Source organism: Aptenodytes patagonicus, chromosome 2, assembly GCF_965638725.1.
Source record: "Aptenodytes patagonicus chromosome 2, bAptPat1.pri.cur, whole genome shotgun sequence".
NCBI lineage: Eukaryota > Metazoa > Chordata > Aves > Sphenisciformes > Spheniscidae > Aptenodytes > Aptenodytes patagonicus.
Window position 1 is genome coordinate 35664484 of NC_134950.1, and position 23722 is coordinate 35688205.

Here is a 23722-nt window from a genome sequence, read left to right on the forward strand (position 1 = left end):
ATCAGCTGTGGCACAAAGCTGAGAGGAGACGTCTCAGATACCCTTCGAAGTAGCATAGCAGAACAAATTTGGGCAAGTTCTTAGGAAGTATTTTTTATTCCAGAAAGTGAAGTAAGCAATAGGATGCTCTCCTACACTTGGTTATAACCAACCATTAATTGGTGAGCATGCATTAGCAATTTCAGTAAGACTAACCAATAACCATTAAGGTTCATGTTTCTTAGGAAAAGAGGGAAGGAAAACACAAAGATGGGAATTTAAGGAAGTACCTTCATAGTGTATGCTATATTTTACCTGGAAATTAACGTAGGAAGAAGAGGAGTTCAAAAGAGCTGACAATTTCTTAAACAGTCTATGCTAAGGGTGTCAACTATTGCAATGAGGAAGAAGAAAAATATGTATCAAGATCTCTCTAGGCAGATTAAAAGCCCTCTAGTATCATCAAAATACAAGGAAGCATCCACATAAGGCCAAATTACTACCAGTATTAATTAATAGTTTAAGCATATAGGCCTAATTCACAGAATAAAAGGCCTCTTGCTCTTGTTAAGTTATGTCAAAGGTTATCAGAACATAGCCTTAGCTGAAATATGAAGCAGAGACTATTCATTCATCATTCTCTGCTGGGCTGCTTCTGTTACAGGTCTGGAGAAGAGTTTTTCAGAAATCGTACCTCCTCATCCTCCTTACACACACCCTATCAGTCAGACTCCAGAGACTAAAGGAAAAATTATTTATCACATATAAAAACGCTCTGTCTTAAACACGGCCATCAAGGTTCACATTCAAACAGAGGTACTACCATTTGGAAAACTATCTAGTGTTTTCTTAAAGCTACTTGAGCAGACAGTGTGGAGTCATTGCCACTTGAGAAAATTATGCAAATGTCTTACCCAAACACTGCTGACCATAAACCATGTACTTGTACTGAGCTCCTTTCGATGAAGCACAGTGGATACATTTCATCAGCAAAAATTCAAGTGTAGGCATGTAAACCCCATAAACATTTGGCATGGCTGGGCTAGAAAGGAAAATTCCACCATTTGCACTCATCTGAAATCTAGCTGTCTCCCATGTAGCACAGAGAAGAATAAGACAGTTGCTAAAATAATACATGTAGGTACTTACTGGCCTTTTCTCCAGCTTAAGGAATGAGGCAATTCATGTTCCCAAACAGCTAACTAGCTCTTTTTTTTTTTTTTTAATCTATCCTGCATTCAATATTTCTTTGCAAGCACAGAAGTGAAAATTCTTAATGTACAAACCACAGAAATAAGCATTTGCATTTCTGTTGAGCTTTCCACCTGGTGATGTTCTGGAACAGTGGCAGCCTGATTGAAAAACTAAGTATTTTAAAATACTTCTTCAGAAGTCTCATTGAACCTAATCAGACCACTTCCATGAGCAAACTCAGTGAATAAGAGATTTACGATTGGTACGCAGTGCATTACCTGGCAAAGGTTCAATCTAATTTTTAGATTGTCTGAATATGAGTCTCAAAAGATAAAACACAGAAAATGTTAGCGCAACTATAAAAGAAAGAAAAGTTTCCACAAATTTTTGTGAAGTGAAACTTCTGCTTTTGGATAAATTGCCAATCCATCAGACTGATCACCATCACACCACCCTTTCTCAGATATGCCCATTATATGCAATCGGTTTCAGGAATTTTATATGTGAAAATGACCTGTTTCTCAATCTTACCTGTGTACGTTTCTCCTACATGAACCACATTATATGTAATAATATGGACATCAACTGTGAGCCTGATTCAGAGGTCCTAACTGCCCACAATCTTACTGAGTTAGGCAGGAGCTGTAAGTTCTCAGTAGCGTTGAGAATTAGACTGATATATTCTCACAGGCAGTCACAAAAAGACCATTGTGTTACAGATTAAGTATTCATGATATTAAATGTATCTCTGTCATTCAAGGTCTGGAGAGCTAGCATTCTGTTTTGCAGATTACTGCAAGAAACTTTCAGTTATATTTATAAGTGATGGAATTGGAGCACAAAGTGTTGAAGATGGGTAAAGTTAGAAATATGCATGTTATTTTCCTCATGGAAATCTAGGAAATACCAAAAGTATCTGTCATATCAATTACAGCTAATGCCAAGCAGCTATTATGACCAAGAACCATGCTTCAGAGCATATAAAGTTTGATAAATTCCTTGCTTTCTTAAGCTCAGCAAGCAATTCCTTTAAATTAAACCGTTTTGGCAGGCAGAGTCAGTATGTGCAACTCCAAACATCCTCCCACAAAGCACTGTAAATACAATTTGTAGCAGCACTGATATAATAGGCAACACTATAATAGATAATTATGTCATGAAAAAATAGAAGTCTGCCTAAGGTTTTGCCCCTTATTCTTTTCTTAAAGGGACACCAACCCCCTCCCAGTTTCCCTATTCCCGTAGCCAAAGCTGGGACTCCACCAGCTCTGGTGAAATTGTTAAAATAAGGAATCATTGTGGGTATGTTTCTCTCATTTGTGACACTAGTTATTAACACAATGCTATTGTAATATTACAGTATTACTATGTTAGTGAATATATCTCATTTACTTTTGTTAAGCACATTCAGACTGCCAAATACCTAGCACTGTAGAAGTACAACATATAATCGTGACATAGTGACATTAGACAATGTCAGCCTCCTGCTCCAAAATCAAATTCCGTGGTTGAATGTCAACAAGATGCAACATTACACAAAGTGCCCACAGCCAGCAGGAGCCTGGGGAACTGCAGGTTATAGGGCAAACAGCCCAGATTAGAACCAGTCCTGTACAAACAAACACAAGATGAAGGGCTGCAGTGTAGCAGAACAAAACTACTTTTCAGGCAAGGTCCTGTGGTGAGATTAATTATAATACATGCAAAAACATAAAATTTGTTAATACCTAATAAATCATTAATGGAAGTAAGCAGGGAAATTACTTACTGCTATCTTGAATTACTGTTTTAAACTGTGGCTGAAATACAGTGTCTCATTAAACAGAATCATTATTGAATGAGTCAATGAACCATGTAATAGTAATGCTTGTTTCCTTGCATGTTGCCCCCCCCAACAAAGAGGTGTCCAGATAAGCTCTCACACACAGTTAGCAAAGTCTCTGCCCCGTTCATCAACAGACTGCACTCTGTGATTGCATCTCCCTCACGACAGTATTGCACACATTGCAGTGTAGCACTCTATCAGGTGTGGATTTATTCTTTATTAAAAAAAAAAAAAAAAAACCAACCAAAAAAACCCAAAGCATAAACCTTAAGGTTATCAGCCTGCTAATGTAACTTACCATTTCAGGTCCTCTTTCTGAGTCTCCATTACTATCTTCCCCAACCCTTTTCTCTCCCATAACATAATGGTGCTGAAGCATGTCAGTGTGTAGTGTTAAGCTGAAGCCTGCATTTCAGAATTAATTCTTGCTAAGGTAACAGTTTTGCCTCTCTTTTACAGCCCTTCCTCCAGAGAAAGCTCTCGGTGCTCTTTTATGCAACATAATCTTCTGTAAGAACCAAAAGACCTTTTACAGTTTGGAAGACCAAGGAAAGGTCTCCAGTCTTTCTTCAAGACAGTCTGAGGAGAAGAGAGATCTCCAGTCTTTAAATAATAATACCTCCTTCTTTATTTAAAGATGCATGAAGGAAACTTCATGGTTGCTCTGACCGGCATCTTGTCTCTGTTGCCCCTGCTCTGCAGAGGCTGTCTTTGGGCTGCCTTGAGAATTTCTAACATAAACTTACAACACTTGCTCTAAAATCATAAGCGTCCTTTTTTCTCCCTGTGTCTTTAAGAGCAAGATAGGAATATGCTTTTCTTCATAAATACATCTTCAAGCCATTCTCTACACAAATACAAGCACAAGATATAAACTTCTTCCCGATTCCAGATCTCTGTATGTAGGCCTTCTCCAAAGCATCATCCCTGAACTGACAACCGATACAGCCACTGGCAATACAGCCTGTGTAATTCCATCTAATTCCAAATTAGATAGCCGTGTTAGGGACACGTTAGGCATTTAGCTGTGCAACCAGCTTGAGGGAATTCTGAGTATAAGCATTGCCACTCCTTGTGTTGGGTTTGAAGCTTGGTTTGCTTCTCCTCCCACATGTCACACAAGGCTGGGGGACTGCAATGAACTTCTTTCGGTTGCTGCTGGACCTCTACCTCTGCGTGCTGCTACGGATGTGGAACCGCAGTCTCAGCTGATGCTGCTGGTGTTGCTGTTCTGCCAGCCATTTTGGGAGTATTTGCATCTTTTCCTTTGCACAAAAGGATCCTGAGAATTTCTTATTACACACAAGAATGGGCAGAACTCTTATCCAGTATGATATTACTAAGAAAATTAACTAAACACAGTTATTTTTACTTTTTTTTTAATATATATATATATATACATAAAAGAGAAATCTGTTATCTTTTTGTTTGTTGGAGCTTCCTTGTATCGCGGTCACAATTTGCTGTTAACAACAGAAAATGAAGTCAGCTATAGCTTTTTGGTTCTCTTTCAAATCCAAAGAATAAAAAAATTTATGATGCTGTTCTGGAATCAGTCCTAAACATACATTCTTGGACTTGTTTTAAAAGAATTCTTTATTCCAAAAATAACTCCATATTCCAAAATTTTGGTTCAGTACATGCTGCCCATATTAAAAGCTTAAACAGCTTTTAAAAGCTTAAGCTCTGCATATATCCTTTGTTTCAGAAAGGTATTGTGCAGCTTTCATTGTCTCTGTAACAAATAGGTTGATTAAAACAAAACTTTTCAGGGCAAAGTCTTAAAATGTAATTCATGGCATAATGACTTTAAAATCAAATTCAGATCTGATGTAAGTAGATGCACCACTAAATTTTTTGTAACAATGACTCATACCAGATCTGAATCTGGATCTTTTGTTAGAAACTGAAATCTTGATACCTCCATTACTGCAACATCGGCCAATTTTGTCTCCTCTGTAACTTTTAGTGGCTTCTGCCTCTGCGTTTTAGAGCTCTCTAAAATTCAGCACAATGGAAGGGTGCACAACTGCTTAAGGCACCAGATTTGGACAAAGAGCATCTGGCCTCATCTGGTACAGACTTCCTGTGAGATCTTTGTCTCTGGAGCTATTTCTACTAAAAGATCTGAAAATCTAAGCAGTACTACTTTTACTGCCTCTGGCTTTGGGGTGGAATCCAGACCTCTAGTTCGGTGTCTAGGCTTGTGACAAGGCATCTGGGGAGAGTTAACACAGTTCAAAGCATATGCTTTCACAGCACCTTTCTGAACAGCAGTTCAACTTAAAGATCTGTATTAGGAAGCTGGCTTCACCATGCATTCAACAAAGACAGATATGCCTTCATAGTGTTTCCCTCCACTGATTGCAGTTAAATAGTTGAAGTGATATAGAACAAATACGTCGCGTGAAGTGGCAATCCAATAGCCTCTCTCCACCTGTGGAAGAGCCACCCAGAACTGGACCAGAAGAAACGGTGAAGGAGCTTTTCTGGACACTTTCTTCTCTGGTTCATTTGGGCTCCAGAGCCCAAGGGGAATTCCCTCCCCTTCACCAAACCTGTGTTATGCACCTAAATATATTCTTTGCAAGAGATCAGCATTTGCTAACTGCCAGCTTTTAAACACAGCTGGCAGAGGAGGCTGTGTGGCAGGCCCTGCTCTCCATAAAGTTGCTGAGTGACAGGCAGTCTTGGCCCTCCACGTGTTCAAACTACCTTTTGTCAAAGGAAATGCCTCTGACTTCTGCAAAGACAGACATGCTTTGTGCTCATAAAGAGGGAGCCTGACTTTGCAACCTACTGCATAGGGCACGTATCTACGAGGGGGGAGTTTTTCTTACTGAGTTTTACCAACTTCAGTACAAAGTGGGGGAGAAGGACTTCACTTTCTGCAAGGTGAATGCCTCAGCCAGCCAGTGACAGAACCAGTGGTCTCCTCACACCTGGTCTGGCCCCATGAACGCTCTATTTTCTGCTGCGTAGGGAAACACAGGCACCACCTGCTTAAACGCTTGAAGTTAGGTAACCTTTCTGAAACAAGCCCTAAATGAGCAATTTTCAGGATGGCAATTGTTTCTCAACAGTTAAAGCTTTTTGTCCAGTCTAAATGCAGTAGGATTCAGCTTCTGATCTGGATGATCCACTAACAAGAAGCACCAAACACATTAATGTATATTCTCAAGTCCCTACATTCATGATGTTGCCAATGTTATCAAATACTACTATAATGCTATCAAAGTAGATAAGGACAGACAGCAGCCGATGATGTTTCATGTAGAAACAGTGAAGGGGAACACATTCCCACACAAAAATATGCCAGTGACACAAGCAGTCCGACTCCTTTCCTCTCCACGTGCTCCCCAGTTCTGCCTGAAAAGCGATTTCCTTTAGCAAAGCTGTTTCTCTTTGGTTCTTTAGTCATAGCCAGGCATGCAAAGAACCTCTCCTTTACACCCTTCGAGGCTGCTGGGGGGAACTATACCTGCCTTCACAGCGGGATTTAGGCAATGTCTTCAGTCCTACAAAGGATCTCAAAAATTGCACATAATAAAGCACTGAGTTTGAACTATAAAGGACGATTCTCATTGTGTTAATTTGAAATAAATCAACCAAATTTTCATCATTTTAGCTTTAAAGCTGGATTTTATAAATATAAATAATATAGTAATATACATAATTGTCAGTTAGCCATTTTTAGCAGAAGAAATATAGAAGGGATAAATAGGTATATTATATAGAATATATATAAAGGAGATTAATATATTAATATACATAAAGTAGATTAATATTGATTTATGCTATTATGTATTAGTTTACACAATACATTTTTATACAATTATTTATGAGTATTTTAAACTGTAGTAAAAATTAATGCTGATGTAAAGCTAAGATGGTAATAGCTAGGACTTCAGTTCTGCAAATTCCAACAGATTCTTCCCACAACACTAAGCTTATCCACAGCTTAACAATTTTATGTTGCAACATTTTTAACTTCATGTTAAATAAAGCACCATGATTGTAACTTAGAAAGAAAAACAGAAATAAAAATGTTACTGAAGTACTGTATGAGTGAGTTAACAGTATTGTAAGAACTCTGGCTTCTGGAATTTCCTGAGTTTTGAGTGCCTGACTTTGTGACTTGGTACTGCACCAAAACTAAAAATTTCTTTTTAAAGAAAGGAGGGAAAAAAAAACATATTTTGTTTGGGATTTTTCTACATGCTTTTGACTTCCTTAGCACATCTTATAAATTGCCTAAGCACAACCTTACACCTCTTTGTCTAACATCAGCTAAACAGAGAGATAAACTTAATAAGGAGGCCTCAGCAAAAAATAACGTCACATGCCTTATTGCAGAGCACAGCGTGCTCCAGTTAGCTAGATCCACTACTTTTCACCTACTTTCTGTCTACTGCTACCTCTAATCCTCACGAATTAGGGCATGCCAATCTGCTCTCTAAACCTTAGTAGCTCCTTGCTCTCATAAAATTAAGACTTAAGTAAAAAATGTCTTTAAAAATATGATACACAAAAGTGGTCGTATGGCTGTGTGAATCGGGACAAGGTATTATACTCACCGTACTTACCTTCCCATTTACTCTTGCTCCTCTTGTCTATTTAGACATAAGCTTTTCACAGCAAGGGCTCTGTGTAAACTTCCGATTAATGCTAACATCAAGGCTACCTCAAAGTTGATCCATAGACCACAGGTGTCACAATCTCCTGAAACTCAAGCTCTACCAGCTGCCTACCCGATCCTAGCAGCTCTGCCGACTTTCGAAATACTGAGAGGAAATACATGCAAGCCCCACGTACTGTCGCCTGTCCCTCTGCTTAATAAGGAAGGAGGTCCAATGCAGACTGCTACCGTGCAAGACAAAGGAAAAAAAAGCAAAAAAAAAAAGCTTATGGCCAGACTAACACTGGTTGGGGCACACTGCTTGGTCTCATTAAGGACAATGTCAGTGTGGACACAGCTTACGTGTTTATCATGCACCTTACAGAAAGGAGCCCCAGCTTCTGCAGCTCAACAATGTAAGCCAAGAATCAGGGTCACACTCAGAAGGGAAGTGGGGGGTTTTTTTGGTATGGATTAATTGAAAACACAAAAACTGCTTGCCCTTCTTTAAATGGGCTTTTTACATTATTAAATGGCTTCTGTTGAGCCTCATGCATATACAGCTCAGACAGACAACCAAAGAAAACTATCATTGTAACTGTTGTTTCCAGATACGTGCAAGGCAATCTGCTGAACACCCTTTAAACTGAAATATCAGAGGCATCTCTCCTTGAATAGCATCAAACTCCTTACAGCAATGCTGTGTGATCCTCAAATGTGCTTTGTTTTACTGATACAGAAGACATAAACCAGCCTAGAAAGTGGTCTTAGAATCGATGTTTATTGTGCAGGTCCCACATACAAAGATATGATATGAAATATATCTGTGATATGAGAGCAAACAGTAAACAAAAACCAGAAGATTGCTTGTGTATCCGATCTAAATGGTATACAGAGGTACCACAGCAAAGAAAATAAGCCAGGCTGAAAAGAAACTTCACACGCACCACACAAAAGCTATCCTGCACAAAGAGCCATATACAGCATATGTGCTTCTAAATCTCATCCTATTTTGAGGAATTTAATCACGGATAAGCCTTTTGCTGCCACCTGTACAGAAACTGATGTTGCAGAGTACTTCAGGGCAGAGAAAATAAGTAGGCTATCAAATAGTTGAACTAACAGACATGAATTAAACTAGGGATCCAAACTTTACCACAGTAAAAGTTTTATCCACGTTCAATCCTGCAGACGACAATTGCTGTTCAGTGACATTCATTTTAATGTGAAAAATTATTTCAGCTTTGCCCTCTTATTTATCCAGTGTAGAAACTACACACAAGCAAAAATGATAGGTACCAGAGAACCAGCCTGTAGCAGACGAAAGCAGTTGTTTCAAGAGCTCTTGCGAGACTGCTAGTCTGATGATGATGCTCACATCCATCTTACGCTGAGATCACAAACATTTTGTTTGTGAAAACTAGTGTTTTCCTGCACATCTCAGAGGCATGCCAAAGTGTAGCCCTGGAAGACCACTGACATCTGGTGGTCATTTCAGTCCTTCCCAACAGTACCTGCAGCTCCTGGCAGGCAAGGAGTGCTAGCTGAAGCGCAGAGATCACTGAGGTTTGGGGGGGAAGTAAAACTGCTTCATCAATAATTAGCCTGTATCACAGCCCTCAGGGCTGCTAGTGTGAATTAAACAGGCACACCTCTGGGAATATAAGTGTTCTTATCTAGAACATTAAAAAAAAGAGGGAAGAAAAAATAAAATATAAATTAATTCTAAAGAGAGCTGTCATATATATTGAATTTTACCATGACCTGACCAGATGATATTTTACAGATGGTCTGACAGAAATATATGCCAGGGAAGCATTAAGTTACAGGCCTTACTCTGTGTTATTAACTTAGTGGAATTTATTGGTTAGGAGTAAATGCAGATGAACTGCAATATACAAACAACAAACTCAGTTAAAGCTGCCAGCACATTAATAGTATTGTTGGATTAAACTTATTCTAGAGATAATAAAGCTTTTCTAAATAGAGCACATTTAATTCAACAAGTTCTTGAGAACAACTGGGTCATGAAATAGAATTATATAAAACCGTCTTTTTGACAAATAAAAAGAACATTGTTTCCTAGGTAAGATGTTTCTTATTACTGAAAAGGAGCAATGAGATCTAGGTCTTCTTTTGCTAGACAACTAGCACAATATTAAATTACAAGCAAGAATAGTCAACAATTTTATCCATTTTGATATCTGCTAGATGGTGAGACTGCCCAGACAGAAACTGCCTCAGTTCTCTCCAGCAAACTTGACAGAGGATCTTCTTGACACTCAAAAGCAATTGTGCAGAGAGACCACAGCCACCAGCACTGGATCTAAAATGTACTTAGGCCTGTTAGCACTGGTTGTTGATAGGCAAACATTTAAAGCTATGTTTTGCTTGTTGCAGTTATCTACAACTTGTAAACAAAACTCTGAAGCTTTCAGACATTCATCAAGAATACAAAAATCTTACTAAACTGTCATGAGAATTTGCAGCCCTTCCCAATTGCTTTCTTGCTGCAAAATGATTCAAAGCCTACTTTCAGGTAAACGTGCATTTCTCATTGAAACGGGAGCTCAGTTCAAACCTAATAAAACTCTCGGCATCTGCTGAGTAGTGGGAAGTAATCAAAGTGTTTTTCTACACCCTTCCTACATGCTACAAGGGTGCAGCTTTGCAAAAAATCTGCAGTACAAATCATCTGTCTCCAAACTGACCTGTATTTTTCACTTACCACCAATATGATACCTCTCCATAAACAAACAGATTGCTAAATTACAGTTTCACCTTCAATCTAGGCTACCTAACCAGACTGAAAGATAGTGAACTCTTTTAAATTACTTTTACAAAATGCATTGTTGTGCGTACATTTTCTAGTTGGCTGTGGCACGTTGTGGGCAAACATTTCATAGAGGCACATGCAATTGCTAACACAGCCAAGTAGTGTGCAAAAAATAGCCAGTGCTCAGAGTGGAAACAAGAAAGGGTACATGGAACACTAATATGGAGACAACTCTATCCAACCACCCCAATGAAAGCAGGAAGTGTGCACCGAGATAGTTTGGTTTGACTCAGCCAGGGCTTGCAGCTGAGCTGAGTACCTGGCTGAGCCAAAGGCTACTCAAAAGGCTTTCAAAAGACAAGTGTCAGGTTTTTCACTCCCATTTGCATTTCAGCAGAAGTCTAGCACCTGTTGACCGCTGATGCCTCTGGAGAATTTCACTCGTGTGGCCTACAAATCACTGATGTTCATACATGCTTCAGGTCTCTTCCTGTACTGCTACATGAACATACAGTGAGAAGACAAAAGTGGCTCCACAAGACTACTTTTTAACACATTCCTAAAGGTCCAACTGCAAATCAATAGACATTAATCAGTACAGAGACACTCACTCCCATACACAACAGGCACAGAGCCTATGTTGCACTTAAATCCTACTCTGAGAATTTAAAGTAAGTGCTATGTTCAGTATTTCAACAATGCTGATTTCTGCACAGTAATGCATTTCACCCACAGTGAAAAGCTGTCACATTGCTGCATATCTATTAAATAAAAGCATTATAATTAGGTCAGCTACTGGGTAAAGGAGACAATAACCACTTTAACAAAGCACTGTTACAGCCCTTATAGGTCCTTGTCTGAAAAGAAAGTCTCTTCTTTCCTTTGTTGTCCCCCCAACATACATTTTCCACAAATATCTCAGCAATTGCCAATCCAATTATACAACAACAGGAGACGATTACTGTGTGACAGTGTTCTAATTCACAGACATAACCTTTCTTCTACGTTTATATTTTATTGGGGATATTTTCCTGGGGGGTAGAGATGCCCTCCACTCACCACCAGGGACAGACGGGTCTAAAAATAATTTTGCTTGGTTCTAATCGATAACATCATGTTGGCAAACCTCTTCCGAAGACACATGAAAGCAAGGTAACCTATTCCCGCCAGCATGCTGACCAGCAGGGTGGTGCCGAGAACCCTGGGCGCCCTTTTCTTGGCCACGCGGAACGCCGTTGGCAAAACGGCCGAGATTAATATATTGTTGACGTGTCCTAAAACTTTGTAAAATGCTTTTCTCTTCAGGACACGCTCATAATAGGCTTCCAAGTTGGGCCGCTTTCCGTTTCCCCAGTTTCTTCTTGCTAATCCCAGAAACTTCAGGCGATGCAATGTGACAGCAAGCGATACATCTGCCAGACTGAAGAAATCACCACAGAGCCAAGGCTGATTTTCATCTTCTAAGCAGAGATAAAACATAAAGAATTAGGAGCTAATGGAATACATGGGCTCCATGGGCTAACATTTAGTTTAGTCCTGTTTCAAAATGCTGTTAATAAACACCACCAACACTTCAGCTAAGATATGACTTTAATCAATGAACATTTTACTAATCCCTGTCCATTCTTCACACAATATTGTAAAGTCTTAGGCTCAGCAGCCTGGCTTACATTTGTTAACAAAAAAAGAGCCACATTTCAGGTTCATAAATTAAAACCCACAGTAAACACTTATTTTCCTCAACTACATTTCTCAAATCTGGATTAAATTAAACAGGAGTGGAAAGGAGGAAGGCAGTTTAGCTTTTACTGAAAAGCTACCACTTGTCTGAAGAATTTATCATCTTGTCTGTGTCACTCAGCTCTATGGCATTCACTCAATAACTGCTAATTTGCTGGAGACTTTCAAGTCAAAAAGAAACAGATCAGATGACTGACCTGCACCAAACACACCAGCTCAGCGAGAAGACAGACTTTGTCTACCCATCCTTCCTTTGTGCCTCCTAGACCACAAAACATGGGGTTTTTACATTGAGAAGTTTGAGAAGCAATGGATATTCACACTGCCCACCATTAGTCAGCAGCACAGATGGAGACCCCAGGCTCCCACTCCAGTCAAAGGAAAGGGGTGAATCTTCCGGGGATGGCTCAGAGCAGGCACTGCCAGGCAGCATCACATCTCTAAGTTCAGTGATCTGAACCACCACCACCTAAAAGGGCTGACCTGTACTGACTACACTGAGAGCTTTTGAAACCCAGGATATGAAATTCGGTAGTTAGCAGAGCTGCCAGCATGAGTACTCTGCTCTAGCCTAGATCTCAAACAGTACTATGCTGTTCCCTCCTCATTTGCAACCTTTTGCAGTTCTTCTCACACAACAGGCACACAAAAGCACTGGCATGAACATTCAGTAGCACCTCTGTGGAAACAGAGAAATTTTGCAATGTCCCTTTCAACTCATTTGCCACCAGAGGAAAGCAACAGTTTGGCACACCAGCGGTACCAGTCCATTTCAACCGGTTATGCAGGTCTGGAAGAAAGGCCTCGGCAGAGAATGAGTATATCCTATGTTGCTGAAAGGATACTTGGGGATTCATTAAGTAAATAAGATGATGGAAAGGAAGACCGCAGAAGCTAACCTGTGTGAAAGAAAGACGCCTGCAGTGGCAGCAGCAGTAAGTGAATGAGGGATTTGAGCAGTAGCAAGAGAAGCAGAAGTTCAGATGTTGACCAGGACCTGGAGAAGCATTGCTCACAAACCTCAAAAATGTGAATACCTCAGACAAAATTCCAAGAGGCAGGTAATAGCCATGTTTTACTAAATCCTGCGATCCTGGTGGTTTTCATAAGTTCATCAACATTGTATCAGTTGACTCCTTGGAAAGGCTATCTAGCAGAGAAAGCAAACAGGCTGCTGGAAATGGTGACAGACTTGGTTTGCTGAACAAAATCCTACCATCCTTTGTGAGTTAAAGCATTTTCTGTGACTCTTTCGCTGTTGAGTCAGTAGAAAATTTAACCTAGATTTTCAATCGCTGGTTCAAATCTACTGTCTTGATAGTAACTGATAATTCATAGAATCATAGAATCATTAAGGTTGGAAAAGACCTCCAAGATCATCGAGTCCAACCATCGACCCAACACCACCATGCCCACTAAACCATGTCCCTAAGCGCCTCATCTACACATCTTCTAAATACCTCCAGGGATGGGGACTCAACCACTTCCCTCGGCAGCCTGTTCCAATGTTTAACCACTCTTTCAGTAAAGACATTTTTCCTCACGTCCAATCTCAACCTCCCCTGGCGCAACTTGAGGCCATTTCCTCTCGTCCTATCGCTAGTTACTTGGGAGAAGAGACCGACACCCACCTCAGGTGGGATTATTACAACAGCTATTTATAGAGCCAAATGCAAAGAGTTATTGATTTGAGCAGATGCAGTTGATATTGACTGGCGCTTCATGCAGCTCCCAGTGAAGTCAGAGGAAGGATTCCTATTAGCACCACTGGGAGTTGGACCAGACTCTGAATAAGCAGAAGACTAATCCCATTTAAACAAAATTCAACTCTCATTTGGGTGGATGGCAGGTAAACATCACTGCTTTCCAAGAGGGTGGTGGGGGAGGAGGGTTGCTTAATGATTAGAGCACTTATCCAGATTGCTAATTCTGCATATACCACAAATATCAGCACAATATTTACACAAGATTGTAATAAACCTGTGTTAAACATTAAGGTCGTGATCATTATAGCGAACTGAGGCCTACAACTACAACATCAAGAGTAACACTCTGTAGTTAAGGTTTTTCTTATTTTGTTGATAAAATACTGCAAAATTGTGCAGCTAATTATACTCACTATGCTGAAAATGTGATCAAGCACTCTCATAAGACAGTGAGAACTCAATGACAGCAGCAGTAAACTAAACTAGTATTTAAAACAGTATTGATCCCTTCTGTGATGTTAGATCAGTATATCCTATAAGTATCAAATTGGATACATTAAAACCAGTTCTATAATAGTGCTGTCAACAAGTTTACTCAGTCTCCCCAAACATAAGCATCAACAGGATTTAGCAATAATAATTCCTTACCTGGTGTTTCCTCATTTCGCCGCTGCAATTCAGTCTCAACCTGATCCAAAACTTTTTCCAGTTCATCCAATATTTTCTTTAGGTATTTTATATTATCATGATCCAGCAGTTTAGACTAAATATATATACAGGTTAGCGTTTTAATCATTGTACAGAGTTTATACTTTTATCAGAGAAACTTTTACTTAGATACTACAGTGCTTATTCATAAAATGCGATTATTTTCTCCACATAGTCAGCTGGATACCATTTGGATACTGGTGACAATTCACATAACAGAAGAAAAACATTAGAGATGCTAGACATCAAGGTTTGCCTCACCCTGCAGGGTGCTCAACAGCCCAACACCAGCACAGATGTGTGTCCTTTGGAGTCAGTGGGACCAGTCCAATACTTCAGCACACACTTGAAGTGTGTAGCTGATCTGGGGGACAGACTGCTTCATGCCTTGTAGGGTTAAACCACTGCATGACATTACTGGTAATGACAGGTGAAACAAATGTTTACATCGTGGCAGAAAAAACCTGACACTAACAAGCTCGTAATAAACGGGGGAATACAAAGAGTTTTCTTACTTTAAGGCGCTTCTGTTTTGCTATATAGGCATCTTGAAGGTCTGGATTTTCTTCCGCAAGTTTCTTCAACTCTGATTCTGTGTTACTTATTTGGCCTGATACAAAAAACCAAAGGAATGACATTAGATATCCAAACGTACCCATAACGTAACCCACAGGAACTAATCAATAGCTTGTGTACCAATACCACAGCAAAGAAATGGGAAGTGGTACTTCAATAAAGCATCACCACCAAGTTGGGATTCAAAACCACCATGTTTTGGAAAACTTAACTGCTGCATAAATTGACCCCACCACACCTTCTTCTCATCAGTTTGCAAAGAACTCTATAAATTGGTGATCTGCCAGGCAAGAACGAGGAATTCTTGTTAATATTTTTCTCTTATTCAGATAAAACCATTTTGCTGCCAAAAACTGTGCTAAATCCATGAAATTCTACTACAAATATCTTAGGACTCCGATGTTTTTGTACCTCAGTTCCTGGGTTCCTAACACACTTTTCATGCTGTGAAAGCGCAGACAGGCCCATAATGAGATTTTCTGTAGGTCACTGTAGGTCACATGCATAATTCCACAACAAAAGCCTAAATACCACTGAATATGGAACGAAGGTGTTTTCAGTTAGCTAAAATGTGACACCAAAATCTGTGATCCCTTTTGGAAATGTTCATTACAGAGTATATGGATGTTCTAGAAAAAGATTCATTACATGACTTAAAGAAGGAATGATGTGAAAAATTTGAGATAATTTTACTGATTTCTACTACATGTGTATAGATAGCCTTTTCTCTCCTTAAAATGGGGCTTTGCTTGAAAATGCCATACTTACAGACCTAGAATACCAAAAGATAGTGAATAATAAGTTATCTTCTAAAAATAAATATTTCTAGTAATAATCTGAGAAGAAAAGAATAGTTATAGGGCATGAATCACCTCTCACTTGTACTTGATAATTAAGATTAGTTTGAATTAAGTCTTATAAATTAAACTGATAAAAAATTCTTGCTAGAGAATAATGAATTCACTGTTTTATATATTCTTTGTTTCAACCTGACGTGACTGTGAAAGCCATCTTCCAACATAGTATATGAAGAAATTGAAGGATGTTATCACACAACTAAAATCTTACATATGCAATTAATTACTTAATTGGATTTGGTATGCATAAACATAATACATAACTGGCTGGCGGCTTATGATATCTAGCAGGCTGAAAAAGATCAGCTTTTCAAAGCTGAAAACTAAACCATCCGGGAGAAGTTTGAACAAGCAAAGGAATTGTTTAGGAACATCCATGAGCTATTCAAAAAAATGCCTCAAATCAAGAAAGCAGGCTATGCTTTAAGTATAAAAAGATAAGAAAACATCCCAATTTAGACAAGTAGTAATTTTAGCTCTACCAATATGAACGTGTGTGTAAACTGACAGCAATTTATACCAACTAGAAGCTAGAGGGGAAGAATACATACAGTCAGCAGAACACAAGACAACACTGTAAAGTGAACCGTAACAAATGCACTGACTACTATTACCGTGTGAAAACAGAAAAAATATCAATAATGCCTACGAGTAAAGTACAATTGTTCAATAAACAGTCAGCATCCACATTTGGGGGGGAAAAAAAGAAACAAAAAACAGACAGTACACTGATACAAGAGAATAATTCATGTTAATTCAGTAAAAAAAAGAATGCTAATTACTCTTCCTGAAATTACCCATTCTAAAATCTCTCCAGATACTTTTTTACAAAAAATTTATTTTTAACCATTGATCATTGGACCAGCAACACTGACTTCTAAATACTTTGCAATGCTCAAGAAGTTTCCAGCAGACAGAAAGAAAACTAATTCTGCCCTGATGTTTTATAAAGGATAACGCATGCAACTGTAAAGAAAACTAACTGCCTGACTTCACTTCTGACAACACAACGGCATGGCTAATATGAGAACTGACTTGCCAAAAATTTTAAGGAGTAGGATAACACAGTTTGTTGGAAACAGAACTTCTCAAAGTAACACAGTATCAGCTTTTATGATATTATGAATTTGTTAATAGTATAGTTGTATTACATTTCAAAGTCTCTGCAGTATTTGACTTTGTTCTACGGAGCATTCTAAAATACCATACAAAAAAATCAACACGATACAAAGCACTGACTGACAAAAAAAAGAAAACAGAGATCTCAGAACATAACTGTAAACAGGGAATTGTCATCCAGCCGTGTTCTCGGGATTGGATCCTTGTCCTAGAACTATTTAGTTCTTTCGTAATACTTAGAAGGAAACATAAAAGCATTAATTAAAGTTTGCCACGGTACAAAGACTAGAAGGGACATAAATCAAGAAAAAACATGGCACTGATACCCAGTGGTCTGGACTGGTTGATAAACTGGCCCTAAGCAACCAACTGATGTTTCAACACAGTCCAATGTAAAATATAAATTGAAGCAAAAGATACAGGCCATGTTTCCTGGCGAGAGGACTGTAAGTTTGCAAGCAGTTCTGAAAAGCTAGACTGAGGTCATGATCCACGACCAGCTGAACGAGGATTCCCAGTGCAGTTCTGTGCCTGAAAGTAATGCTGGAGTCTTTGGACATACACACAGGGAAAAAACCAAGACTAAAGAATTAAATATTTATCTCCCTATCTGATACCAAAGTGGAAAGAAAAAAAAAGAGCTATGAGAACTGAAAGATTATTTGCCAAGGATTTTTCTGAATATCACTGAACGTTGTTTAAACTAAGTATTTCTGCAAACTACTGGATTTGAAACAGGAGTTCATTTCAGGAGGTTCTCTGTTATAACGGGGACTGTGCAACATAATCTACAGTTATTTCCTCTGCCCTTAATGTATTTTTTCATGGGAAACTGGTATGTATATAAAAATCCATCAGGTAAAATACCGATCCCAAGGAAGTCAAAGAACATTTTACCATTGATTCTATCAGACCACCGTTTGTTTTTTTTTCTCCCTACCCCCAGCACCAAGTGGACACTAGTACATTCCTCAGACAAAAAGGGCCTTATAATATATTAGACAAACAGACTGTTTCATTGAGGCTAATCTGCATTTGCACCACTTTGAGAGGAAAGCAATTGCTTTAATTTAATAGGTAAACTTATTACAACTTTACAGTCACAAAAAAATGGGTTTCCTTCAGTGTGGTGGTTCGATGTGAGCAGTAATAGAGCTGTTCCCTATAAATTGCTTTATAAGCATAAGCAGCAAGATCAGAAAATAAAATACTCACAGCTGTCACAGCTGCCATTTTCTGTTATGCACAAGAAGCACATTTTCAATCATTAGGAAAATTAATTCCACAGACAGCTCAAAAATGACACTTCCTCTTTCCCATTTTCAAATCATAACAGACTACAAAATCAATAAAAAGTATACACGCAAATTATCAAGGACTGCAACTAAAATTGGAAATCTGTGCTCAATATATTCTGCTCAAGGTGCACTGAAGACACAAGATGAATGTAATGCAACATCCTATTAACTGATAAGCATTCAGAGCTGTACCAGTACATACTACGAATTCTGCTGGTAGCATAGGCTGGAATCATGGAGTCCACCGTTAACTCGGGGTGCAGGATGCAGCCATGCGTGTAGGCATCCATAGGCAAGGAGTCTAAAAGCTCTCTATAGTGTTGCACCCTTGGATAATACATGCTCCCTTCTTCTGGCATTAATCTTGGTACTTCCTCTGCAACATAAAGTTAAAAATGAAGTTAAGAAAAGAAGAACCATGTAATTGACCAAAAGCAGTATTTCCAAAGTTACTTCGGTTACGTCCAACCGGCACAGATGGCACAGCCACAGTTAAGAAAGATTCACTTGTTCCCCACCGTAACTCAATAATGTTATCACAGCTCACAGAAACGCATATACACGTACTTCATTTTAAAACGTTTGAATAATTCCAATTCCTATGCAGCAACCCACATAAACACGTATTTAAGAGGCCTTCAAATCAGAAAACTGGATTCAGTATCTATTTTGTACTTCTAGGAATGGGCGACCATGGCACACAACCCTTTAGCCCTCTCACAGTAGGGCACAACTGAAGTTCTAGTAAGTTGTTACGGCTGAAACATTACTGCAGCTGCAATGCTGCAAAAATTATAGTACAGGAATCCTACTCAAAGCATGATGAGAAGTATTCCTGCACACCACTGAGTTTTACCCTGCCCTTGATCTACCTGGCCCCTCATTTGATGAAAACGCCAGCATTAAACACATATTATGTTCACGCAACAATGAAGTTTTCTTCATGCCTTAGAAACCGCAGCGCTAAACCCCCGAAACACAAAATGCTGCCTCTTCACACCTAAAAAAATACAACTCTGCATTTCCTTCAAAAATTGAGGCAGTCTGTTTTCTGGCAATACAGACACAAACAATTTCAAAAGCCTGCACGCAATCACTTCTGAGTTCTTTCTTCCTACTTCTTTACCTCTTCGCTCCATTTTGGCTCCAAAAATAATTTACTCATTCTACTTCCTTTTCTCCACCCACGATTATTCTGGAATTAAGCATCTATCTTTTTTTTCTCACAGAGAAGCAGGACCTGCCCAACAACAGCAGTTGTGCAGCTCTCTGTTCAAAACATTATTTTTCACGGCAGTCTTAGCACAGGGTTAGCACAGCGCGGTGCTGCCATTACTGAACTGATTTCTCCATCCTTCCTGAAGGGGTGAGGAAGACAGTGGTAGGTTTTCACTCACAGCTACTTGTAAAGGTGCTGGAAGGCCCTCAGTTCATTTTAAAGGAACGTGTTTTTACCCCATACCACCAACTATTAGGAGAGCCCATTTACTCGTGAGACTATAAATATTTTCTGGTCCTGAACGAACCAGCACGTAGCGATACGGAGCTGACCCCAACACCACTGCACGCGACAGGTACGTGGGGAAGGATTTCACACCGAAACGCCTAAGGGATTACCATCTACAAAGGTCGCTTCAAGGTAATCGATAATCTGCGTTGCCTCACAAATGATGTTTTCCCCATGGATCAGGACAGGTACTTCTCCAGAGGAATTTAAGCGCATGAACCATGGTTCGTTGTGCTCGCTCAGCGGCAGGTTTACATCGTGCTCTTCGCACTTCAGGGCTTTTTCGGCTATTGCCAAGCGCACCTGCAACGGTATCATCGGGGTTACCCCAGGAGAAGGACTCCCCGGACAGCTGTCCCCGCTCTGCGGAGCCGGCCCGGTCCGGCCCCGGCTCCCCGGCCCGGCCCTGCCTCGGGTGCAGGCCACCCGCGCTGCCGGCACCGCCCCGCCCTGCACCCGCCGGCACCCCGGGAGGAGGCAATCCGGGGCCTGCAGGCCGCCGCCCCTCGCCCCCGCCGCCCCCCTCACCTTCTGCGAGGAGAAGGACTGCGTCCAGTGGTACAGCACCAGCGGCGCCATGCCCGGCGGCGCGCCGCGGAACGGCACGGCACGGCGCGGCACGGCACGGCACGCTGCGCTGCGCCGGGCGGGGCAGGCGGCCTGCGCGGGCGCGCAGCGGCGGCCGTGCCCACCCCGCGTCGGCCTGCGTTTGGAAATCAAAAGAAGGGGATGCCCGGGGGGGGGGGGGGGGGGGGTGCGGGAGACACCCGCCTCCTTCCCCCGAGCCTGCCCCCGCACTGCTCAGAGGACGGCCCTTCCTAAGGGGAAACCGCCTGCAAAACAGCGTACAGCATCCCCTGGGGAAGCGCAGGAAGATGGATGCGCAGGTAAAAAGGTCACATGGCAGGATTTCCCCCTTTTTTTTTTTTTTATCCTTTCTTTTTTTCCTTGAACAAGTACTTCCACTATGAATTTCAGGGACATTGGCATCATGCTCTTGGGAAAAAACGATAAATATTACCAGAAAACATTCTGAATTGGACCCCATGGGTATAAACACTCTATTGCAAAATGCACTTAACTTACAGCAAGAAGAAATAAAGCTCTAGAATGATATACGCTTCTTTTGCCTCCAGATGTGTTCTTTCAATCTCAAGAGACGAGGCTTCTCAGTTATTATTTTTTTCTAGACAAAATTAGAAAAAATGAACCATTTTGCAGGGGTTTTTTTCCTCCGTGAAGTAGGGTCCTGAAAAGCATCTGATAACAAACACTAGCTTCCATCATCAGAAAAATGCTTCCTTTGTATCTCACACTGGGGATAGATAGTTTAGAAAGTGCAATTGCTGATAGTACATGCCTTATTCATTAGACACTATCTGCTGCATCAGGGAGATAAGCAAACTAAAAACCATGGTGAGATTACAGAGTCCAGAATATTGTTCTCTTCATCTTGACTGCTCGACCTGCAATAAAGGCGACTGCTTCAGGTGAACCTGATAACCCACTCCCATATGCAATTTCTATATACCAGATGAATCCCACCATTAGTATCCTGAAGACCTGAACCTAGTGTTTCGAGAGCTACACCCCAATAACAAGTACATTTGATTTTAAGGGAAATTTTGACTAATGTTAAGCAAGGGAATGGATTTCAGTCACTGAAAGAGACAAGGTAATGGACAAATCTTACAAATCAAAAGGGAAGAAACAAAAAGCCAGCTTCCAGTCCGGCGCTGTTCACGTGAGTGGGCACAAGGGCAGCCCCGTGCCTTCCCCAGAGACTACTCCCAGCTAGAGTCACAAACTGGAATAATCTTTTCAGAAGGGCAGGCACGATGAGAGGCTTCTCACAAATCCCAACGGATAGTACTCAGTGTGCTACTGCCAGCAAATGCTACATTTTGGGGAATTGAATTTAATTGCAATTCTTCGAAAAGTTGGAGAATGTGCTTAGAATTGATAATAAGAATGCAGGCAATGGAATGAGATAAATACATTACGACCGGACTTGTTTCTCTCCAAGATATATGTCTAAGGTAAGAGTGCTGGAATACCCTCTCGTGCACTCGGGCTTTAACTCACTGATACTCGGGTGTTCTCACAGGTCTCTACCTGGGTTGCTGTACAGTTCCTCACACCTAGACCTTACAATATCTCAAGGCAAAGAACTGAGCACTGGACACCTCAGACATTATTTTTTAAAATTTACATGCACTAGACACTCTTTCAGGTTTGGGGGTTTTTTTTCTTAATTTTGCCTTTGAATGAAAATGTTGTCATTTTGTCAGTTACCAGACAGACCGCTGCTCCATTTCAATTCTCTCGTTCAACTGATAAATTCAATATCAGACATGGACTTCTGAGTTTGAATGATGTTTTGTTACCTGTTTTAGATGCCTAGAAAGGCAATGAAAGGTATCTAAGGGAAAAAGGACCAGTGAGAACAGCATTTCCTACTTCAGACCTTTCCAATAACAGAGCCGCTGCAATCATACTCGGGTGTTTCTTCTTCCTTTAACCTTGTCATCGGTATCGCCATGAAATACCACCGGCACGGCCGTGTTCACCGTCCTGCCTTGCCTACCAACAGTTCAGCTGAAGGAGGGAGCGCGGGCACCCTGCGGTGGGGAGCGCTTGCGGCTGGGCTCCCCCCCGCCCCCAGCCCGGCAGGCAGCTGTTCTCACGGCTGACCACACGAGGCCTCCCTTTTCCAAAAATACGACGCAAAGAACCTTCTCCCTCCGGAGGTGCTGAAGAAGAAAAGGGGCCGATGCCTTTTTCTTCAGGACGAGCAGCTATCCATCCACCTACGTTTGCTCCCAAGCCCCTCTACCTTCTCATACACGAAGAAAAGCAAGCAAAAGGGCCGGGTTATGAAAAAGCTCACAGCATCCTGGAAAACCTTGTTCACACAAAGCTTTACACGACTGAGATGAAAGTCTCCGTAAAGGTACTTTTTAATGCGTAAATGCCATGAATACAAAAGCAGCGCAAGGCACAAAGCCACACAGCTGCAAAGCTGACCGGCATCGCGGCACGTTGCTGTTGCAGGCAGACAGCTAGCACGGTGTGATAGATCACCTTTCTTACCGTACCGATATCCTTGCCCTGTTTCTCTACATGGCCTCTCTTGGGCCTCTTTTAGCATCCTGTACATGTTTACAAAAAATCTGTACACACCATTCTACAAGTGTTTTTTACGCATATATTTTTACATCCTGGAAAGAAAATAACATTTACAGGCACTACTAATAGATATGCAGTACCAAAACCAACTTAATAAGCTGATGTATAAATTCAGTCAAAGATCTGGAAATCAGTGTTCTGGTTGTTTTCTTCCTTACTTCACCACTCACTCCATGATACTGTCAGGAAACATCTAGGCCAGATGTGTCATAAAAGTTACTGCTGCCAGTAAAAAATGACAATTTCTTTCTTATCAGATCAATTTTTTGTGCATATCGAAAACAAAGTTTGATTAGATTACAGGGGGAAAAAAATCCTTTGCTTTTTTCTATGCAGCCAGAGCCATTATAGTGGAAAATTAGCTGGATTGCGTGTATGCATCATTAACAGATGCATTGATTCAGTTCCAAGTGCAGAACTGGCCTAACTGACAGTGGTGCAAGAGTTAATACTGGTTGGGAAAGTAAGGTGGGTTCTATTCTGGACCTTCTGTCATCAACAGTTACTGGCTAAATTCCAGTTGCAGACGCTGCACTACTGGCGATGACATGAGTCAAAAACACCACAGCATTGAATTCAGATACACAGGTGAGATTTAATATTGACAGAAGAACTGTCTTTAATATGACT

General features: G+C 40.6%; 1 protein-coding gene across 1 annotated transcript; it reads right to left on the bottom strand.

The window, feature by feature from the left end:
- Positions 1–8378: 8378 nt before the first annotated feature.
- GDAP1 (ganglioside induced differentiation associated protein 1) lies at positions 8379–20510 on the bottom strand. Its single transcript, XM_076329532.1, has 6 exons — positions 20432–20510; positions 20014–20206; positions 18599–18772; positions 15062–15156; positions 14487–14601; positions 8379–11852 (listed from the first exon to the last, which is right to left on the bottom strand). Exons 1-6 carry the CDS (start codon positions 20480–20482, stop codon positions 11470–11472), a joined length of 1011 nt encoding a protein of 336 aa, XP_076185647.1. The 5' UTR covers positions 20483–20510; the 3' UTR covers positions 8379–11469.
- Positions 20511–23722: the final 3212 nt, after the last annotated feature.

Excerpts from the sequence above, each read along its gene's own strand:
- GDAP1 (XM_076329532.1), bottom strand. The coding sequence starts at position 20,482 with ATGGCGCCGCTGGTGCTGTACCACTGGACGCAGTCCTTCTCCTCGCAG. Across the intron at positions 20,207-20,431 it reads AGTCCTTCTCCTCGCAGAAG|GTGCGCTTGGCAATAGCCGA; the intron begins GTGAGGGGGGCG and ends ATACCGTTGCAG. Across the intron at positions 11,853-14,486 it reads GCGAAATGAGGAAACACCAG|AAGATGAAAATCAGCCTTGG; the intron begins GTAAGGAATTAT and ends ATCTCTGCTTAG.